General features: G+C 34.4%; 1 protein-coding gene across 2 annotated transcripts in view; it reads left to right on the plus strand.

Annotated features, from left to right (window-relative positions):
* PPP4R3B (protein phosphatase 4 regulatory subunit 3B) overlaps window positions 1–21366 on the plus strand; it is a 65123-nt gene that overhangs the window by 18791 nt on the left and 24966 nt on the right. For both annotated transcript variants that reach the window (XM_079110208.1, XM_079110207.1), the window contains exons 4-7: window positions 2226–2849; window positions 10259–10336; window positions 11287–11403; window positions 13135–13251. In XM_079110208.1, the coding sequence (XP_078966334.1) occupies window positions 2226–2849; window positions 10259–10336; window positions 11287–11403; window positions 13135–13251 (936 nt within the window). The remainder of the gene's footprint in view (window positions 1–2225; window positions 2850–10258; window positions 10337–11286; window positions 11404–13134; window positions 13252–21366) is intronic.

Consider the following 21366-nt stretch of genomic DNA (forward strand, 5'->3'; position numbering starts at 1 on the left):
CTTATCTGGTTTCCACTTACTTTTTCTTTATAATTTCTGATTATTCTTTCGTACCTCATACTCCACCCAGAGTCTTCTAGCTTTTAACTGTTCCCTAATACTAAATCTGTTTTCTGCTGTTCTTTTTCCTGAGTAGTAAGCTGACAGATTTAGTTGTAAGCTGAGTATTCAAACACTGTAGGCTTAGTGATCATTCCTCCCTCATTACTCCAGTTTCTTTTGAAAAATTCATAATCCTGCTGATGACACATTTTATACTATAGGGGTGTTTGTGATTCCTCTTGTAGTTTTCCCTCATCTATCCCATTGTCTTATCTGTTCCACCACCACTGTCCAAATTCAGTTGTACATATAAACTTAAGAATAATGTTCTAATTTGTCTATAGTCTAAAATTTATCCCATATGAGTGGTACTGTGTTAACTCACTCCCCCCCCCCCCCCCCCCCCCCCGGCCCGGCTCTGTGTGTGTGTGTGTATACAAGATCAAACCCCAGTACCTTGGGCATGCTAGGCAGGTACTCTGCCACTAGGCTCCATCCCCAGCCCAACGACATTAACTTTCTAAGAGAGTTCTGCACTTACACTTCCTGCATAAAAACTCAGTGTTTTAGCTTGGTATTCCATGATCTGCCTTCAATTTACATTTTCAGTTTTGGTATTTGCCATATGAATGTCATATATTTCTGTCTCTCTGCCTTTATGCAATCCCCTTGAGCTGTGAGTATCTTTATCTCCTAAGTTTTACCTATCTTTGGGTTCCAAAGATCTCAAATACTGCTGCTTTTATAATTCTTTTCCTGCTCCCCTCCATTCCACCCACTCCCCCCACATACACCAAGAGCTGAAGGAAATTCTGACATTTTACCTTGGCATTTTATGTGAATTGCTTTGTGACCATGCTCCTTATACTTTACTATTTTGTGTCATTTTCCCCAAACCCAGCCACACTGTTGAAAACTCAAAAGTGAAAATACTCATCTCTGTAGAAAAAGAATTTAATGTGCATCTGTATATCTACTACTTATTTCTCTAAGCTTAGATCTCTTTTTCATATGTTGCTTTGGTGGATATAGAAATTTGTGGAACCATTTCTACTAAGGATGTTTTGAAGTAGAAAAGACAATAGTTGCATTCTTGTGTTAATTAGAAAAACTTTATAGTTATTTTTTATTGAATACTTTATCATAGAAAATTTGTCTTAGCCATGCTTAACCTGAGTTGACAATCTGAATCATAACAGTTCACTATTCATCATTTTGTAATTTTTATATAGATATTAAAAGTTGGAGATGTTAAGTGAATATCACTCTCTTGGGTTTTTATTTTAAGTGACACAGGCAATTGAACCCAGGGGTGTTTTACCACTGAATTACATCCCCAGCACTTACTAGTTTTTACTTTGAGACAGGGTCTCATTAAGTGGCTGAGATTGACCTCAAACTTCCAATCCTTCCTCAGCCTGCCAAGTTGCTAGATTACAGGGGTGTCACACTGCCCCTGACGGAATGATGGAATGCCATTTTTTTTTTAAAATTAGACTTTCTTTTTAATATTTTTAGCTGTAGATGGACACAGTTTGTTTATTTATTGATTGATTGATTGATTGTATGTGGTGCTGAGGATCAAACCCAGTGTCTCACATGCTAGGTGAGATCTCTACCACTGAGCACAATCCCAACCCTGAACTTTATTTCTTTAGAACATTTTTAGGTTTGTAGCAAAAGCAAATTTTTTTTCAAAGGCATTTTGAGGAACTCATATTTTCTCACTTTTTACAAGGAAATAAGATTTTAGTTTGGTTTAAACTCAGTAGTATCTTAGTCCAGCCAGTGTGACACTGTGATGGGTTGCTAAGTATCACACTTAATGGCTGGGTCAGGGTAAGGAGACAAATAGAAGAGTTTGTCTTCTTTAAAATTGAAAATTATTGGGTATAGTGAAATTATTAAACAACTATATATTTACATAATATCATTTGAAATATTCAGGCTATCCTGAAATTATAGGTCGGGAAATTAATAGGTCAAACGATCTGTGGTCAGTTACTTGTGACTCGGTTAACTCTAAAGTTGGTCCAATACTTCTCTTAATTAGCAGTGACTACATTAATGTTATTGATTCTGTGCAAGACATTATTACTTAAATTCACTGGTCAGTGGTTTGATTTCCAAACTGTTGGATTCTTTTATATTTTAAGATAACCAGCTTTACTTGGGTATTTTAGGTTCAAGGTAAGGACCCATCAGTAGAAGTCACACAGGACCTCATTGATGAATCAGAAGAAGAACGATTTGAAGAAATGCCTGAAACCAGTCATCTGATTGACCTGCCCACGTGTGAACTCAATAAACTTGAAGAGATTGCTGACTTGGTTACCTCAGTTCTCTCCTCACCTATCCGTAGGGAAAAGCTGGCTCTGGCCTTGGAAAATGAAGGCTATATTAAAAAACTACTGCAGCTTTTTCAAGCTTGTGAGAACCTAGAAAACACTGAAGGCTTACATCATTTGTATGAAATTATTAGAGGAATTTTATTCCTAAATAAGGCAACTCTTTTTGAGGTGATGTTTTCTGATGAGTGTATCATGGATGTTGTAGGATGCCTTGAATATGATCCTGCTTTGGCTCAGCCAAAAAGACATAGAGAATTCTTGACCAAAACTGCAAAGTTTAAAGAAGTTATACCAATTACAGACTCTGAACTAAGGCAAAAAATACATCAGACTTACAGGGTACAATATATTCAGGACATCATTTTACCTACACCATCTGTTTTTGAAGAGAATTTTCTTTCTACTCTCACATCTTTTATTTTCTTCAACAAAGTTGAGATAGTCAGCATGTTGCAGGTAAGTAAAGTAATTCTTCAGTTTTGTTTTCAAATATTTAGCTCCCTTGTATTTCAAGCTGGTATTCAAAAATATTTCTTTTGTTTACTTTAAATGTTCTATCAAGCATAGATAACTTGACTATCTTAATTTATGAAGGAGAAAAGTTTTTTAACACTACCAACTTCCTTTTTTTTTTCACGGCGCTGGGGATTGAACCCAGGGCCTGGTGCTTGCAAGGCAAGCACTCTACTAACTGAACTATCTCCCCAGTCCACCAACTTACATTTTTAAGTGTTCTGTGATGCAGCTGTTTAAGTTTTTTGTATTTTTTAAATGGAGTTAGATTATGAACAACAAAATTTATCATTTTAACTCTTTTTGCTTTTGTTTTTACAGTTGGGGATTGAACCCAGGAGTACTTTACCACTGAGCTACATCCCCAGTCTTTTTTACTATTTTTATTTTGAGAAAAGGTCTTGCTAAGTTTCCTGGCCTTGAAACTTGCAATCCTCCTGACTCAGCTTCCCAATAGCTGGGACCACACCTTGCACATGCTAGGCAACAACTCACAGGAACTGCATCCTAGTCCTGTGCAGCTATTTTTTTTTAATATCTTAAATTTTGAAAAACGCAGTTGTTCGGGGAGTGTGTATGAGTACGTGTGCTTAAAATTTCCCAAATAATTTAAATGTGCAACCAGCAGTGATGAACTAATTTTCAGGAAATGATACTTTGGTTATTGGCTTTGCAAGATTTATTTTCTTTGTTTTTCAGTTGTAAATAAGAGTTTATATCGTGTTTATCATGTTACTTCTTTACATCCTTATGTATAGCAAGTATGCATTTGAAGATTTTTACATTGATAGTAGAGTATATTCCGTTTCCTACATAATTGCCTTTGTCATTTCCTTATCAGTCACTAAGTTTATTGTGCAGATATTATATACTTTGTGTAGTAGTTCTCCAGATGTGGTCTGTGAACTCTGGAGGTCCCTGAAACCCTTTCATACAAGTCCATGAGGTTTTTCCTTTTTCAGCTTCATGTTAATGTATATTTTTTCATGCACGAAAGCCAAATCAGTGTTTCACAACAGATTGAATGCAAAGAAGAATCTAGTTTTCTTTTAAGTCAGACATTAAAGAGATTTACAAAAATGTAAAAGAGCCATTCTCCTTTCTAAACTTTAAAAATTTAAATATTTTCAAAGGCTTCCACTGTAATTTTAGTTACGATAATTATAAATAAATGTAACCTACATAATAAAAGCTTTTTTGTGGCTCTCCATAATTTTTTAGTTTAAAGGAATCCTGAGAATTTCTGACTTTGTTTTAGCTATATGATTTTATGATATTTCCAGCCAGTATTCACCTTTGAGTTTTTTTGTTCTCCTGTAATAGTCTGATGGAGGTTAAACGTACACATCAGGTTCTTTTAAAAAATCTGTTTTGCTTTTTTAAACCATATTATACAATTCAGGATGCTATTTTGCTTATAGACAAAACAATTACAGTCTCAGGAGATTGCAGTCACTATATAGTTGATGTAAAGAACCTAATGTCAGAATCTCAAAATTAGTGACTGCTTTTGACTTTTGAAGGGTTGCCAAACCCTTAACAGTAAATCATCAAATGCTTTTTTTTTAAATTTTTTGTTGTTGTTGTTGTTAATGTTGTTGTTGTAGATGGACAGAATACTTTTACTTATTTATTTTTATGTAGTGCTGAGGATTGAACCCACTGCCTCACACATGCTAGGCAAGTGCACTGCCACTGAGCTACAGCCCCAGCCCTCAAATGCTTTTTTTTAAAAAAAAAAAGTGTGCAAACTAATCTATAAATATTTGTAATACTTATTTGTCATCTTACATTTATTTATGATAGTTTTGTAAAATTTATAATATAAAACAACTGTAACTTTAGAAAGTTTGCCAGATACCATGGCACAAAACCTGTAATACCAGGTACTCAGTAGGCAAAAGCAGGAGGATAACAAGTTTGAGGCTAGCCTCAGAAAGTTAGTGATAAAAAGTGTTGGGGGCATAGCTCAGTAGTAGGATGTGCCTGTGTTTGATTGCCAATACTACAAAAATAAAAATAAATTTGAAAAAATAAAAAAAGAAAGTCTTATTCATTTCTGGTCCATGAGATTCATTTTCTGTAATACCCAAGTACTATGAACTATCTGTTTGACTTTATTTTATGACACTTCCAGCCAATATTTACCTTTCTATTATTGTTAACTTTATTTTTAGTGTAAAATATACTCCAGATGATTCTTTTACAAACTATGAATTATTCAAACTGAGGGTTTTTTGTTTTTTTTTTTTTTATTCACCTATAATGAGCGTGAGGGAGGTTAAACATACACATTATTAGGTTCCTTTCATAATACAGAGGAGCTCAGGGCTTTTATCTAATATTTACAAATCAGTCGTCTGTCACATGCTAACAGTGATGCTGAACTCTGCTTTCAAAAATGTATGAAAAGACTGGGCACAGTGGTGCACACCTGTAATCCCAGCACCTTGGGAGGCTGAGGCAGGAGAATCAAGAGTTCAGAGTCAGCCTCAGCAAAAGTGAGGGCTAAACAACTCAGTGAGACCCTGTCTAAATAAAATACAAAAAGGTAAGGCTAGGAATGTGGCTCATGGATGAGGTGCTCCTGAGTTCAATTCCTGGTACCCCCAAAAAAAGTATGAGGAGAGTAATCAAGATTGTGGTCCACAGTCTCTGCACATTTCCTAAAGCCCAACTCAGGTTTCTTTGCAGAAATTTCTAGTTAGGTATTAAATGTTTCTAGACATCCTTCTGCCTTTTTAGTATGCATATCTGTGGCTTCGTAAGTGAGTATTAGTGTGCTGTTGCTTGAATTAAATAAGGCAAGTGAAAAATGTACACGTTTTAGCTAACTGGACCATAAGGTAGTGCAAAGGTTCAAATAAATAATAGCCTTAATTAGGTTAATTAACAGAAATTACATGAAAACATAATGGCTCCTAGTATGCATGTGGACATTGTCTTAAGTCTTTAGGATAGAAGCATTAAATTTTAATTAATCTGAATATTCTAACTAACTGTAGATCAAAATCCCTGTTACCCAGAATGGAGAAATATACCTCAAACTTTCCCCAACCCCATGATACTGAGGATTGAACCCAGGGCCTCACTTCTAGGCAAATGCTGTACCACTGAGCTATGTCCCCAGGCCTTTTTATTTTAAGATGGACTTACTAAATTGCAAGTTTTTCTGGCCTTGAATTTGTGATCCTCCTTCCTCAACCTTCCAAGTAGCTGGTATTGTGTGAATCTCCTGCTGTGCTCAAAAGTATTTTATAAATTAAATCCCTAAAAGCCAATAAAATGAGGTTATTTCCTTGCAAATAAGTACAGAATAACACCATTTTCACATCAGTAAGTTTTAATTTCTTTCCCTACTAGAAATGATAGAGGACAAAAATGTTTACATTTTGTTAAAAAATGATCTAAAGCCAACTATTGTCAGTTACTTGCATTTTCCAGTATTTCATAGGTAAGAGTTAAGCATAATGCAAACCCAGCAATATCAGTGGTGTAGTTCTTTTTTTTTTCACATATTATGTAGTTAATAAGGTTAAAGCAATGAGAAATTTCTACCTATTCAGTTACTAATTAAATATGTAAAATCTAGGAAAAACTTTTTAAAAAATAGCCCTATTTGTTGTGATATGGTTCTTTTGTGTTTAAGACTTTTTGGGATTCAGTTGTAAGATTTAACATTAAATTGTCTTACTAGATTTGTCTCTTTCTAGCTTGTGTGTTTTGCTTTGGTTCTATTCTTAAGTTTGAACTGAGGAACCTATCCTGAAGTTTGTTAGGTATGACTTTATTTTGTCTTCTTATTTGGGAGACCTGAATTCTGAATCAGTCTCTGTTAGTAGCTGGCCTCAGATAACTCTACTCAATCTCCTGAAATTTAAAATTGAACTAGGCAGTCTTTGAGTAATGACACAAAACTTGATCTAATTCTAACCTGTTGTGATTCTAAAAATGATGAATAAGATCTGTTTTATTTTGTCTACTTTTACATTATTGCAAAGAAGTTTGACTTAGACTTTTTTAAACATAACCCCTTTTTCCCACAGGATTTTTTTTGTTTTATTTTGTTTTTGTTATTTTGGTTTTTTGGTGGGGTTTTGTTACTATTTTGTTTTTGCTGTACTGGAATTGAACCCAGGGGCCGCTTAGCACTGAGCTACATTCCCAGCCCTTTTTATTTTATTTTGAGAGAAGATTTTGCTGAGTTGCTCAGGCTGGTGGCCTGTGTTCCTCCAGCCTCAACCACCACCACCAACACCTGGCCTCCCACAAGGTTTTGTTGTTACCTAGAAAAACAACTACATACAATTGGAGTTACACAGTTGTGTTTTATTAAAATAAAAACTCTTAAAACCAAGTAGAAAAGAAAAAGTTCTAAACAGATTAGTTTAATTAGTTTGAGAAGCAAGTTCAGGAAAAAGCATTCCAACTATATGATGGGCTTTTAAGCTGTCAGTCATTTTAATATACATTGGAAGAGTTTATTTTCATAGCTTAAAAAAAATATCAATTATAATGCTGAAATCCATAGAAAATATACTAGGAATCAGAAAGCATTCTTCCAACAAACTATAACACTTGAGATTGCTTCTGTGTATAATATTGTATGCAGTTCCAGCTGTCCACTCACAAGTATTGAGTCATGTAAGAAGAATTTAATTGGCAACTTGCATTTGTCTAGAAGTTGGAACTTTTTTCCTATGAAAATATTCTGACAAAGTTAATCTTCAGAAAGGAAAGGATGAAGATTTAATTGGGAAAGATATAGGAAGATAAGAATTTATAAAAGTTGCAAATGGAGGTAAATATGTACTTATGTATTGAAATAAAAATATTGAGACCAGCCGGGCTCAGTGGTGCACACCAATAAAAAGGGCTGGGGATGTAGTTCACTGATAAGGAACTCCTGAGTTCAGTATCCCCACCCCCAGAAATAAATGTTGAGACCAGAAGTATTTGGAAAAAAGCTATTGAGGAACAAATGAAAGATTATATAAACATTTGAGTTTCCTCAGAAGATGGATGATTCAGGCCACATTACATAAGGAATCAGTGAAATCAGTAAGAAAAGAAACATCTTTTGAGTCAGGCAAATGAAAGTTTTGTCTTTAAATAGTACCCATTGATTGGTGGTTAGTGGGTGGGCGCATTATACTTTCTATGATTGTGTCTAGTGATTTCCCCGCCCTGGTGCTGGGGATTGAACTCAGGGCTTCACACATTCAAGGCAAACATGCTATCTCTGGACTACTTAGATAGCCAGTCCTCCGGTGGTTTTCATTGATGAAAGCCAGCATATTTCAAAATGATGAGCCACAATAAGAAAAAATGCAGGTATTTGAAGTATATCCTTTTATATTGTGTCTTGATTTTACTGTCAACTCTACATGTTATTTCTGTAAACATTTGTAAAACATACTACTTTAATTAAAACTAATGGAAACTGTATTTGAGAAAAAACTGAAGATTTTACTAAAGCTTAAAAGCAGCAACAATTTCAACAATTTTCTTTTAGCAGATTTTGAATAAATCTCCAAAGCAAATTTCTTTTCTTTTTTTTTTAATGGCAATACTGGGGCACTTTACCACTGAGCCACATTCCCAGCCTTTTTTTTTCTCTATTATTTTGAGATAGAGTTTCACTAAATGGCTGAAACTGGCTTGAACTTGCAGTCCTTCTGCCTCAACTTCCCAGATAGCTGGGATTACAGGTGTGCACCATGGCACCTGGGTCAATTTCAATATTTATGTTTTTTTTTCTTTATAATTTCATACTCTGTGTTTATTATATAAAATATAGTTAAGCAATAATAAATCAGTCCATATCCAGAATACAACCAGAAGTAGCATTTTAATTGTATCCCTGTGAACTTTAGACACACATTTATGTTTTGGAAAAATACATACTCTGCTGTTTTTTTGGGGTTTTTTTGTCCTTTTAAATAGTACACAGGGAAATTAATACTTCATAAAAATGAAGTTACTGTAGTGATTTTTCATATAATTATATTCTTGGAGACCACAACATGTGAGACTCTACTCCAGTTACCTGTAGATTATTATATTTACTGAGTTCTTGTGTTTTAAATGGCTTTGTAATTCTACCTGCTTTTATGGGCAAGGGAGTGAGATATTGGGGACTGAACCCAGGAGTACTTTACCACTCATTCCTTTTTATTCTTTTTTTTTTTATTTTGAGATAGGGTCTTATTAAATTGCCAAGGATAGCCTTGAACTTGATCCTCCTGGCTCAGCCTCCTGTATAGTCGGGATTATAGGCACACAGCACTGTCCTTGACTTGTTCCGTTTATAATCTCCTATGAACTGACATGAGATTCTCAAACTTTTTTCTTTTTTATTTTTATTGGTGTTCATAACAGTGGGATTCATTGTCAGCATATTCATACATGTACATAACATTATTTGATCAGTTTCATTACTCAGAAACACTTTCCCTCCTCCCTTGTTCCCTCCGCCTGGTCCCCTTCTTGTATTCTACGGTCTCCTTTCTATTTTTCTGAGACTCCCCCTACCCCTTATTTCCTTTATTTCCTCTAGCATCCACATATGAGAAAAAGAAAATAAGACCTTTGACTTTCTGAGTTGGCTTATTTCACTTAATATGAATTTCCATCCATTTTCCTGCAAATGACATAATTTCATTCTTTTTTATGCGTGAATAAAACTCCATTGTGGATATGTATCACATTTTCTTATCTGTTGATTAACACCTAAGCTGATTCCATAATTTGACTATTATGAATTGCTGCTGTAAACATGGGTGCACACATGCACTGCTGTAGTATGCAGACTTTATGAATTTTGCTTAAGTAAAGAGTAAATAGGCCCTGAAAGAGCGCTGGAAAATGTATCAAAGTGAGTTGCTGCCACACCTCTTAGACATTTCTTTTTGTTGAGAGTTTTTTTTACAGTCAAGTGAGGTGTCTCACACTTGTAATCCCAGTGGCTCCAGAGACTGAAGCAGGAGGATCATGAGTTCATAATCAGCCCCAGAAACTTAGCAAGGGCCTAAGCAACCTAGGGAGACCCTGTCTCTAAATAAAATACATATAAAAGGGCTGAGTGGTTAAACATAAACACCCCTGGGTTCAATCATTGGTACCAAACAAAGTTCTTTATACTGAGATTTCTAGCTAAATTAAGATATTATTGAATGTATAACTAGAAATGAATGATATAGTCAGTTTTTGGAAATTATAAATCTAATCTAAAATTTTAGGTTTCGTGAATGAAAATGCTGTTTACTTTTCATCAATTTTTATTATAGTTTGTGTGAATCATAAATGAATACATCTTCTGTTAATATTTCATAGTAATTCTTTTAATGCAGGAAGATGAGAAGTTTCTGTCTGAAGTTTTTGCACAATTAACAGATGAGGCTACAGATGATGATAAACGGCGTGAATTGGTAAGCTGTTCTTGAAATTTACATTCTTCAAGAGGACTTACCCTTTTGGCATGCATCGCTTTTAATCTTGAATTTGTTAAGAGTTTTGTTTGTTTTTTATAATTAGTATGGAATGAAAGATATGTATTAAGTTGAACTATATAATGATTATTCAAAGTTTCTGGAATTTGTTTTTATATGTTGTAAAAAAACTTGAGATATTCTGATGTTTTCCCCCCCAATAAGGGAATTTGAGTGCCTCATAAATCCCAAAATAAGATAAAGTGACTTATATCAGGACTATAAACTCACATTTTTTGTAGTTATATTTATAAATGCGGATTCTTTTCTTTTTTAACAAGAGGTATAAGAATGCTTCTTGAATATGGGAATGATGACTTGACTTGTCTTTTTGGAAATATTTTTTATTTTTTAATGTATTTGCAAACTTTATAAGATACAAAACGTGTTGGGGGGAAATAGTGATTGCTGATTACCAGATGTTTGCTCCTTTTTCAAACTTAATCAGGTTTTGGAATTTTTAGGAAGTCATGAAAAATCGGTGACTTAAAGCCGTAAGTTATAATCTTTGTAGTTACATTTATTAGAAGCCTACCCAGGTTTCTCATTTGCAAGATTAGTGTTTTAAAACATAGACTCTCTGATGTCCTTTTGAGGGCTCATTGGGAGCCCAGCAACAGTTTATTATAGGATGGTCTCTATTCAAATGGCTTACTTGGTACTCTTCTACTATAATGTGTTTACAGAGAATAGTGTTTGAGTATTAATACTTTTTAATGGGGTGTTAGTTTTCAGTATCTCTTTCAATGTAAGTTTTGGGAAGCCAGGATACTGTGAAAAGACAAGAGCCTTCAGAAGGGTGAATTTCATTCTGTGGCAGATCACACTATAGTGTGCCCAAGAGTATTTTTATGTTTATCAGCTTCTCACTATAATTTTTAACATTACAGGTTAATTTTTTCAAGGAATTTTGTGCATTTTCTCAGACATTACAACCTCAAAACAGGGATGCATTTTTCAAAACTTTGGCAAAATTGGGAATTCTTCCTGCTCTTGAAATTGTAATGGTAATTATATGGTTTCTTTTCATGCTTTTGAAATTGTGACTTTGAAATTGATTTATATTATGGACAGGAAAGAATTTATTGTAGTAATGTATATTAAATTCTAGAGTTTGGTAAGGCATACTGAATTCTATCATTTAGTTTTATTCACCTGATAATGAATTACTGCAAGAATGATGTCAGTTCTCATATTTTTATTTAATTTATAATACTAATGTTATGATTTACATATGATAAATCTGAGTGAAGAAGAATCTCTTACGTTTTTGAAAGATCATTATATTTTCTGTAACAAGTGTGTTTCATAGAAGCCAATGATTTTTTTTTGTTGTTGTTAGTTTTTTGTTTGTTTGTTTTAAATATCTTTTTTTTTTTTTTTTTTTTTTTAAGACCAGTGAGTGGTTGAGGGCAGACTGGCCCAAGGGGTCTAGTATTACAATATGGTTTAGGGCATGGTTCTCAGAATTCATTTATGAGTTTACCCATTGGCATTTACTGAATGAAAAATTAACATGAGACTTCTTTTTTGGTGGTTCTAGGTATTGAATCCCGGGCTTTGTATATGCTAGGCAAGTGCTCTACCACTAAGATATATTGCCAGCCCTTACTTTTTATTATGAGGCAGGGTCTTGCTAAGTTGCTCAGGGTGGTATCAAACATGTGATTGTCCTGCCTCTGCCTTCCACATATCTGGGATTACAGGCAAGCCCCACTGTGCTTGACTAAAATGAGAAATTTTTATTCATTTTGATTTGATAAGCAATCCATTATATATTAACAAACAAAATTTTCCCAAATCAGAATTGAGAAGCATGAACATCATTTGCCCTGTTTTTGTTTTGTTCCAGTTTTTCTTTCTAATCCCTTTAATGTCTTAATGGTATTAGCTAGATTCTCATAGTTACTGCTCTATTTTAATTATTTTAAATATTTTCTTAGTTGTCAGTGGACCTTTATTTTATTTATATGCAGTACTGAGAATCAAATCCAGTACGTCACACATGCTAGGCAAAAGCTCTACCACTGAGCCACAACCCCAGCCCCTGCTGTATTTAATTTATCATGTCATGTAGCTTCTGGAAAATCCCACTGTATTTGTGATTAAGAATGAAAAAGACAAAATCTTTCTATTAATACTATGAAAATAGTTTTAATCTGTGCACTTCCTGAAAAGGATATTAGACCCCTCAAAAGGATTCCCTGAACCACACTTTAAGAACTCGGGGATTTTTTTGCACGGTCATTGCTTTTAGAAAACTAAGTTATGGGAAAGGGATAAAAATGCCCAAAAAGTGTTTCTGTTTGGCAAGCCATCGAAGATGGAATCAGTTGCTGAACAGTAATCCTATTAAGTATAGGACAAAAGACAGATTTTGAAAGACTTTGATGGAAGTATATTCAATTTTTTGTATATATTTGAAATAAATGCCTCCCTGAAGTTTTGGCAGCATTTTAAAGCATTACTTTATAATCTTATGCTGATTCTTATTTTTAAAAATCTGTGAATATTTCTTTGTGATGGTCAAAACCAGCGATGATTAATCAGTGAGTTGCCCCAGAATTTTAATATTTATAAAAAGAAAGGAAGAAAATCATGGAGAAATTGTATATTTTGATTACAGATCAGTATTTAATTCAACTTGAGAGATAATACATGGATTTGGAGGGGGGAAGGTAAATGCAAGAATAAAGTTTGTTAACAGTCTCTAATTAACCTAGCTTTCCTTTTATCAGGGCATGGATGATTTGCAAGTCAGATCAGCTGCTACAGATATATTTTCTTATCTAGTAGAGTTTAGTCCATCTATGGTTCGAGAATTTGTAATGCAAGAAGCCCAACAGAGTGATGATGTAAGTAATAATGCTTGGGTTCTATGTGAATTACTTGTGGAATAGTGTTAATAAACTGTTGTGAAAAAAAGCATAACTGTAATCCTAAATTATGTTTCTGATCAATTGTGACTTTGGCAAATTCAGAATATGTTGCAATTTTTTATTACGAAGAAAAAACAGATACTCAACAAACCAGTATTGGCATAAAATATAATTAAATCATCTTTTTTTCTTTATTCCTACCCAGTACTAAGAATTGAATACAGGGCCATGGACATGGTAGGCAGGTGCTCTGCCACTGAACTGTAATTGAACTATATCCCCAGTCCTCAAATCAGATTCTTAAATATTGATTTTTTTTTTTTTTTTTTTTTTTTTTTTTTTTTTAATTTGAAAAGCTAAAGAAATGGAATTTTGGATCCTTAGGATATTTGCAGGTCAGGTCCCTATGACTAAGAAATTGCTTTCATTTGTTCAGTTTTCTTCTAAAGTGGAAATGAAATTTTAATGAGACATATTCATTGTGTCTTCCCACTGCAACAAATTTTAAATTTTCCCCTTAAAACTATTTTATGGACAAAATGAACACATAACTGTAATTTGTTTTTTCTTTTAATATAAAATTATTTTAGTGTTAAATAGATGGTAATTGAAGTGTAACTATGCCCTTGAGGAAGGTTTTTGATTCCCAATTTTGATTAGTTCAGCTATCTAGTTAATTAGAGATTGCAGTTTTATATGTTTCTTGTTTAATCTTTCTTTTTAAGATCCCCCTACTCCCTATGGTGCTAGGGATAGATTTCAGGACCTCACACTTGCTAGCCATGTGCATTGCCATTGAGCACATGCCCACAGCCCCAACCCTGGGTCTCTTAATGTCTGCTTAAATTTTACTTCCTATATTTTTAATACTTTTTGTTTGTTTGCTGTACTACTGGGGATAGAACCCAGTGGTGGTTTATCACTGAGCTACATCCCCAGCACTTTTTATTTTATATATTAAAAATAAAATATACAGGGTCTCACTAAGTTACCAAGTCCTTAATAAGTTGCTGAGACTGGCCTTGTACTTGCAATATTAGCCTCCCAAGTTGTTGGGATTATAGTAACACGCCACATACCCAGTTCCAATTTTTTTAAAGGAATTTTATTTTAGAATCAGTTTGGTTTAGTACTATATTTTAGGCATTAGAGAAATAATATTTAGTGTTAAGTAAATTTTAACTTTTTTTAAAAGTCAGATGATGCTAAATCTGATTTTAAATAAATACCTAGGTTATTTAATCATTTCACAATCTCACTGTTGATGTTTTTATCTTAGTATCATTCTTTACAGAAGATAACTTCGAAATTAATGCTTCTGGGCTGGGAATAGAGTTCAGTAGTGGAGTGCTTACTTAGCATGTACAAGATCCTGGGATCCTGGGTTCTATCCCTAGTACTGGGGGGGGGGGGGGTTGGGGAGGGAATAATTCAGCATGCCCAAAATTGCTGTTTTAAAAAAAGAAAAATCAATTAACATTCCCATTACTCCATCCTTAGTGGTGTGTATGATTAAAGGCATTCATCATAAAGTGACCATAAATCTTACTTAGACCATGATAATCCTAAACAATTAACTTTTAGAATTCTTAACTCTGAAAAATTTGATTTGTTTTCATTGACAGTATTTCATTGTTTCATTTAATTGATGCATAAGCCTGGAGAAGAAATAGTTAAAGGATCTTTTTCAGTTTCTTTCCTTTTTTTTTTTTGTTTCCTTCCCTTTTGAGACCGGTTCTCCCTGTGTTGCCCTGGCTGGTTGAATTCCTCGGCTTAATATCCACCACGTCCCCACCCCCTCCAACCTTCCAAATAGCCAGAGTGATAGGCCTATGCCACTGTACCTGGCTTCTCTTCTTCCTAAAATGATAGTCTTCAAGGTCTTTCATTTTTCTGAGTTTCTAAGACTTAACAGTTTTATCATTTGAACTTTTCCTTAAAGTAATTGTTAGCCTAGAAGAAAGATATGCATAAAATGTAGAACTTGAGGAAGTATTATTTTCTTCTAAATGTCAGAATAGGTTTAAGTATTAGAGATGTACACACACATATTTGTGGTAATCGTTCAACTTATATGCATGTACTTTTTATTAAATTCTTAAGTGAATATTTAAAAAATAAGCCAAAAATTTTTCCATAACATCCATCAGTTTTTTTACTCTGCTACTTTAGAATAATCTTCCTATTCTTGCTATTCTTTCTTCTCTTTTTTACTATATTCCTGGGACCTAAGATACACAAATGCTAATATTTTCTTTGTCTTAACAGAAAGTGTCAGAAAATTTTCATGTAAATTTGTAATGATTACCATTGGCTGATAATGACTGTATAATTACAAAATGTGTCAATAAGAATCAGTGAAAGAAAACATGTTAAATTCTGATTCTCAGTGAGATGCAGCTCAGAAACTGGATAAGTTCAGAATTCTGTGCTTAAGTACCTCAAACTTTGTAATTACTTTGAGAATTATGATTTTGGGATTTAACCTGGGGTGCTTTACCACTAAGCTACCTCCCCAGCCCTTTTAATTTTAATTTTGAGACAGAGTCTTACTGTGTTGCTTAGGGCCTTGCTGATTTGCTGAAACTGGCCTTGAACTTGTGATCCTCCTGCCTCCATCTCCCTAGTTGCTGGAATTACAGGCATACACCTCCATGCCCCCCGACCCCAACTTGGGCAATATTCTTTTTGGGTTTTTTTTAGATATACATTACAGAATATATTTGACATATTATACATGCATGGAGTATAACTTATTTTTGTGATTAAACATGATATGGAGTTACAGTGGTTGTGTATTCATATATGCACATAGGAAAGTTATGTCTAATTCATTCTTCTATCTTTCCTATTTCCACCCCCACTTCCCTTCATCCCCTTTTGTCTAATCCAGCAAACTACTATTCTCCCACCCACCCAACCACTTACTGTGACTTAGCATCTGCATAGCAAAGAGAATATTTGGCCTTTGTTTTGGGGGATTGGCTTATTTCACTTACTATGATAATTTCCATTCCATCCATTTACTGGCACATGCCATAATTTCATTTTTCTTTATGGCTAAGTAATGGTCCATTGTGTATATATACCACATATTCTTCATTCATCTGTTGAAGGGCACCTAGACTGGTTCCATAGCGTAGCTACAGTGAATTGAGCTGCTATAAACATTGATGTGGCAGCATCACTGTAGTATAGTGATTTTAAGTCCTTTGGGCTTATACTGAGGAGTGGGATAACTGAGTCAAATGGTGGTTTAATTCCAAGTTTCTGAGGAATCTCCATATTGCTTTCCAGAGTGGTTGCAACAATTTGCAGTCCCACCAAAAATGTAAAAAAAAATGCCTTTTTACCCACATCCTTCCCAGTATTTATTATTGCTTGTATTCTTTTTTTTTTTTTTAGATACTCAAAAACTTTATTTCTAAAAATTGCCTTCATTACAAATTTAAGTCTGGGAAGCTCCTTCCCCCCGCTCCATGCAAAAACTGCATAAATACGTACAGCAGAGCAAACTAGGTTTTAAAAGTACATTATTAAAAAGGTAAAAGATGACTTCCATAGGCGCTAGTCCATCTTATAAGAGGCAGATCACCGGGGCACCAGGTTTGTAGACTTGTCTTCACCACCGGAATCTGTGGCTTAATTCCTCCACTTCACACCAAGCAATAAAAATTAGACAGTCCAAGGGAAAAACAAGTCCCATCTGACTTTCCTGAAAGGGTCCCCAAATTTTCCACTTGAGATGATGTTGAGCCTTTGGTTTCCACTGGCCCGTGGGTTGTTTCCCCAGAATCAGTACTATTATTTTGTACTTGTTTTTGTGCAAAGGTGAATGAAAACTTTCTTGGAACAGTACAGGATATTGGAGCGTACCCTGTGATATTTAAAATCACTGGTTCATATGTGATGGAACTTTCAATGAGTGTGCCCCATAGGCATTCATATTTCCTGATGCCACAGGAGGTGACCGTATAAATGAATTCGAAGAAGTCAGGCAGCAGTCTGCTTACAGGACAACCAGTTCCCAGGTAGAACTCGTAAGACTGGGGTGGCAGCTCATTCACAAAAGGTACCCGTCTAATTCTGACCAGAAGCCAGAATTCAGAGCACTCTACAGACAAATCATCAAGGCCACGAATCAACCCAGAGAGCAGGAGGAGCCCTGCTATTACTCCAGAGACCTTCATCACTTCAGATCGCAAACCAAGCTATCACAGAAAACAGGAAATTGCATTGCTTGTATTCTTATAATTGTCATTCTGACTAGAGAAGGAATCTCAGTGTGGTTTTAATTTGGGGCATTATTCTTAAGCCTGCTTAAAATGTACTTAAAGACCAAAAGTATTTGCTTCTAAGTAAGAATAGTTTCATGTTAGAATGAATGAAACCAACAGGGGCATCATTTCTCTTAAAACTTTGATTTAGAATTAAAACTTGATATACTTCCAAGAAACTGGTTAAACTCACTTGAATATTGTTATTTTTTTAAGTGCCAAATAGTAGATATGACATTGTGGGTCCTGTGGTCTCTGTCACAACTTATTTCAACCACATGGTAACATGAACTGGCCATTAACAGTTCGAAAATGAATGTGTGTGGCTTTATTCTAATAAATGTTTATTCTAATAAATGTAAAATTTTTATTATAAAGCAAGCAATCAGTGGAGTAGTTTTGTAGTTTGCTGATTCCTATGTTAGATCTCTTTCTCAGAATGCTGTAAGTAAATCATACTGGTATTTATAAACTCATAAATTGTAGATTATAATTACAGAATCTACAATGGCAATTTGAGAAAAGGAGCAAAAAAAAAAGGGAACCATGGGAGGCATTAATGGGAAGGAGTTATTGGGTCTTTAAGAGGGCATTCTCTAAAATAGATCTCGGTGATGCAGCATTGGAATTGATTTCACTATGCTTCCTCCATAAAAGTCTAAGATCAAGTCATTGACATTAGAAGGCATTTTCCCGTAGTTTTTCCTAATTTTTCACTATCCTACTGAAACTTCTTGAGTATGAATTTTCTTGCCTGAGTGATATGGTTGTTGGAGAAACAAGGAAAAGAAGTTAGATTTCTACTATAGCAACAGATACTGTTGTCTTTTGATATCTTTGGAAAATTGATTCCACGATACCCCCTCACCCTGCCCAGGATGCCAGAATTAGTGAATGTTCAAGTTCTTATATGAAGTGACATAGTATTTACATGTATACTTTAAATCATCCCTAGATTACTCGTAATGTCTCATCCAGTATAAATGCCATGTAAGTAGTAGTTGTATTTAGGAAGTAATGGCAAGAAAAAAGTATATACATGTTAATTGTAACTGCAGTTTTTTTTTTAACAAATTTTTTTTATCTGATATTTGTTAAGTAGGTTGCAGACCCCATAAATAACAGTTCCTTACATGGCATTTATATCATTTTAGGTATTATAAAAGAGACTTGAGCATCTCATGATATTGTTATCTGTGGGGTTGGTGGTTTTTGAACCAGTTACCCACAGATATCATAGTAGGACCACTATTTGTGAGTGAATTTAGTCATGAATTATAGTTGAATAACTTTGCAGAGACTGAGTACCTCACGGATAGGACTATCTTGCAATTCCTTCTTTTTCTATGGAACTTAACCTCTAGATCTGTGGTTAATTTGAGTATTTAACAAGTTGCTTGTTACCTTGTAAAGCCCTGACTTCCAGCTATGGCTAGCTACATCTGAGATAGGCAGTGGAAGATGCCTTTCTTTGAGGGCTTAATATAGCTTTTATAGCCTGCTAGGTCCTGTTGGTGTAAGTTCTCTAAAGGTGATCTTAGAGATTGAGTGATCACAAAGTTTGCTTATTCTGAAGTTTGACAGTTAAACTACCTCAACTATTTAGTAGGCTTCCAAATTATTTGTTTCTTATAGATTCAGAAGGTCTTATTTAAGTATAATCCTTAAACCTGAAGATTTCCTTTTACCTGTTGACCTTGTACCCTTTCTCAAGTTACTGTCTTGAAAAAGTTCTAAAGAATGAGATCCTGTGGTGCTTATAAACTTTGTCTGGCAGAGAACTCTTATAGAAGATCTTTTTTAAAAGCAGTTCTTTTATCTCCTAAAAAAGCTGTAGCTCTCTATAGCTGTTTCTATTGGCTTCACTATGAAATATATAAATGGTCTTTTTCTCTTTACAATTTATGGGACTCCCAGTGAACGCAGTTCTCTTTTTATCTCTCTGCGTATAGATCAGCACAATTTTTGCCATTGGTACTTAAGAGTTTTGCAGGATTTGTGAGAGACTTATCTTTGAGAGAGAAGACAAATATGAATGTCAGGAGGACATTCATTCATTTCAATAAATGATCTGTACCTTAAGAAGTCTTTCTTTGCCACTGTGTTTTTATATAGGTATTACTTAAATCCATTATTTGTAAAAATGTTTGCCTAGTTTTATGTGGGTGAATTTATATAAGAGGATTACATATAATAGAACAGATTATTTGAGGTGCTAATTAACTGGTAGAGTCCAAATTGTATAAATCTTCTAACTAATGCATAAAAATTGTACATATTTGTGGGATCTTTGTGTTTCAGTATGTGTACACATTGTGCAATTTGTGTATGTGTGTGTGTGATAGTGGGGATCAAACCCAGCTCCTTGCTCATAATAAGCAAGCTGTTTACCTGAGTTACATCTCCAGCCCTATGTAATATTTAAATCAGGGTAAACACATTTGCCACCTTAAACATTTATCATTTCTTTATAGCACATAGCTCTGAAATCTATTTTGTTACTCCTCTTTGAAGAAATAGCACATCATTATTATGTACATTACATAATAATACTTGATAATAAACAACTACATTTTTATTATTTTAGAATGTACATCTACTTATGTTAAAAAATCATTTTTTTGGCCTGCTGTCTTTGCCACCTGCTTCATCAAACTTTCACTTACTAGTGACTTCCTTTATTTTATGGCCTTAAAATGACTAGTGTTCATTTCCTTCATTTCTCATTTCTCTTTATTATTTTTTCTATACATACGCAACTTTACATAAACATATTTATTCACAGATTTAATGTTTTTTAAAGTTTGTGACTTATTTAGCCAGGCATAGTGGTATGTGTTGGTAGTCCCAGCTACTTGAGAGACTGAGGCAGGAGGATTGCTTGAGCCCTGGTGTTGAAAACCAGTCTGGGAAACATGACAAGATCCTGTCTCTTTGGGGAAAAAAAAAGAAAAGAAAAAGAATATTTAAAAAAAAAAAAAAAACCTTACTGCAAAACAGTATGCCATGTTAAGGAGGTATCATCCTCATACATCTCTTTCTTGCTCCGTCTCTTGATTGCATCATTTCCTCTTATGCTTGATTTAATCTTATTTTATTCATTGTGGTTCAAGGAGCAGTAGGCCACACCATATGTTTATAAATATAGCCTGGGTGTGTGGCAAGCTATGCCATAGGTTTTTGTAACTACTCTTTGTGTTGTTTGAATAACAAAATAACCTAATAATGCTATTTTGCTCCCTCAAATCCACTGAGCTAATCTAATGTCAAAACTTGCCTTTGACATACTAATCACTTTTTGTTCTGTTTTGCTTAGAATTTCTACTTTTGGGGCGGGGGGTCAGTATATTTATTATTTTCTTTTTTTATTGTATACAGGATACATCTTGTTTCTCTGGTTATACATGAAGTAGAGACATACCATTTTTGTAATCATGCATTTACATAGGGTAATGATGTTTGACTCGTTATGTTATTTTTCCTTTCCCCACCCCTCTTTTTCCTCTATACAGTCCATCCTTCCTCCATTCTTGCCTCCCTCCCACCCCCATTATGTACCATCATCCGCTTATTAGCAAGTTCATTAGTCCTTTGGGTTTTTGGAATTGGCTTATCTCGCTTAGCATGATATTCTCCAACTTCATCCATTTGCCTGCAAATGCCATAATTTTATTCTTCTTTATGGCTGAGTAATATTCCATTGTGTATATATACCACAGTTTCTTTATCCATTCATCTGTTGAAGGGCATCTAGGTTGGTTCCACAATCTGGCTATTATGAATTGAGCAGCTGTGAACATTGACATGGCTGCCT

This window comes from Sciurus vulgaris (genome assembly GCF_902686455.1).
Source record: "Sciurus vulgaris genome assembly, chromosome: 14".
NCBI classification, from domain to species: domain Eukaryota; kingdom Metazoa; phylum Chordata; class Mammalia; order Rodentia; family Sciuridae; genus Sciurus; species Sciurus vulgaris.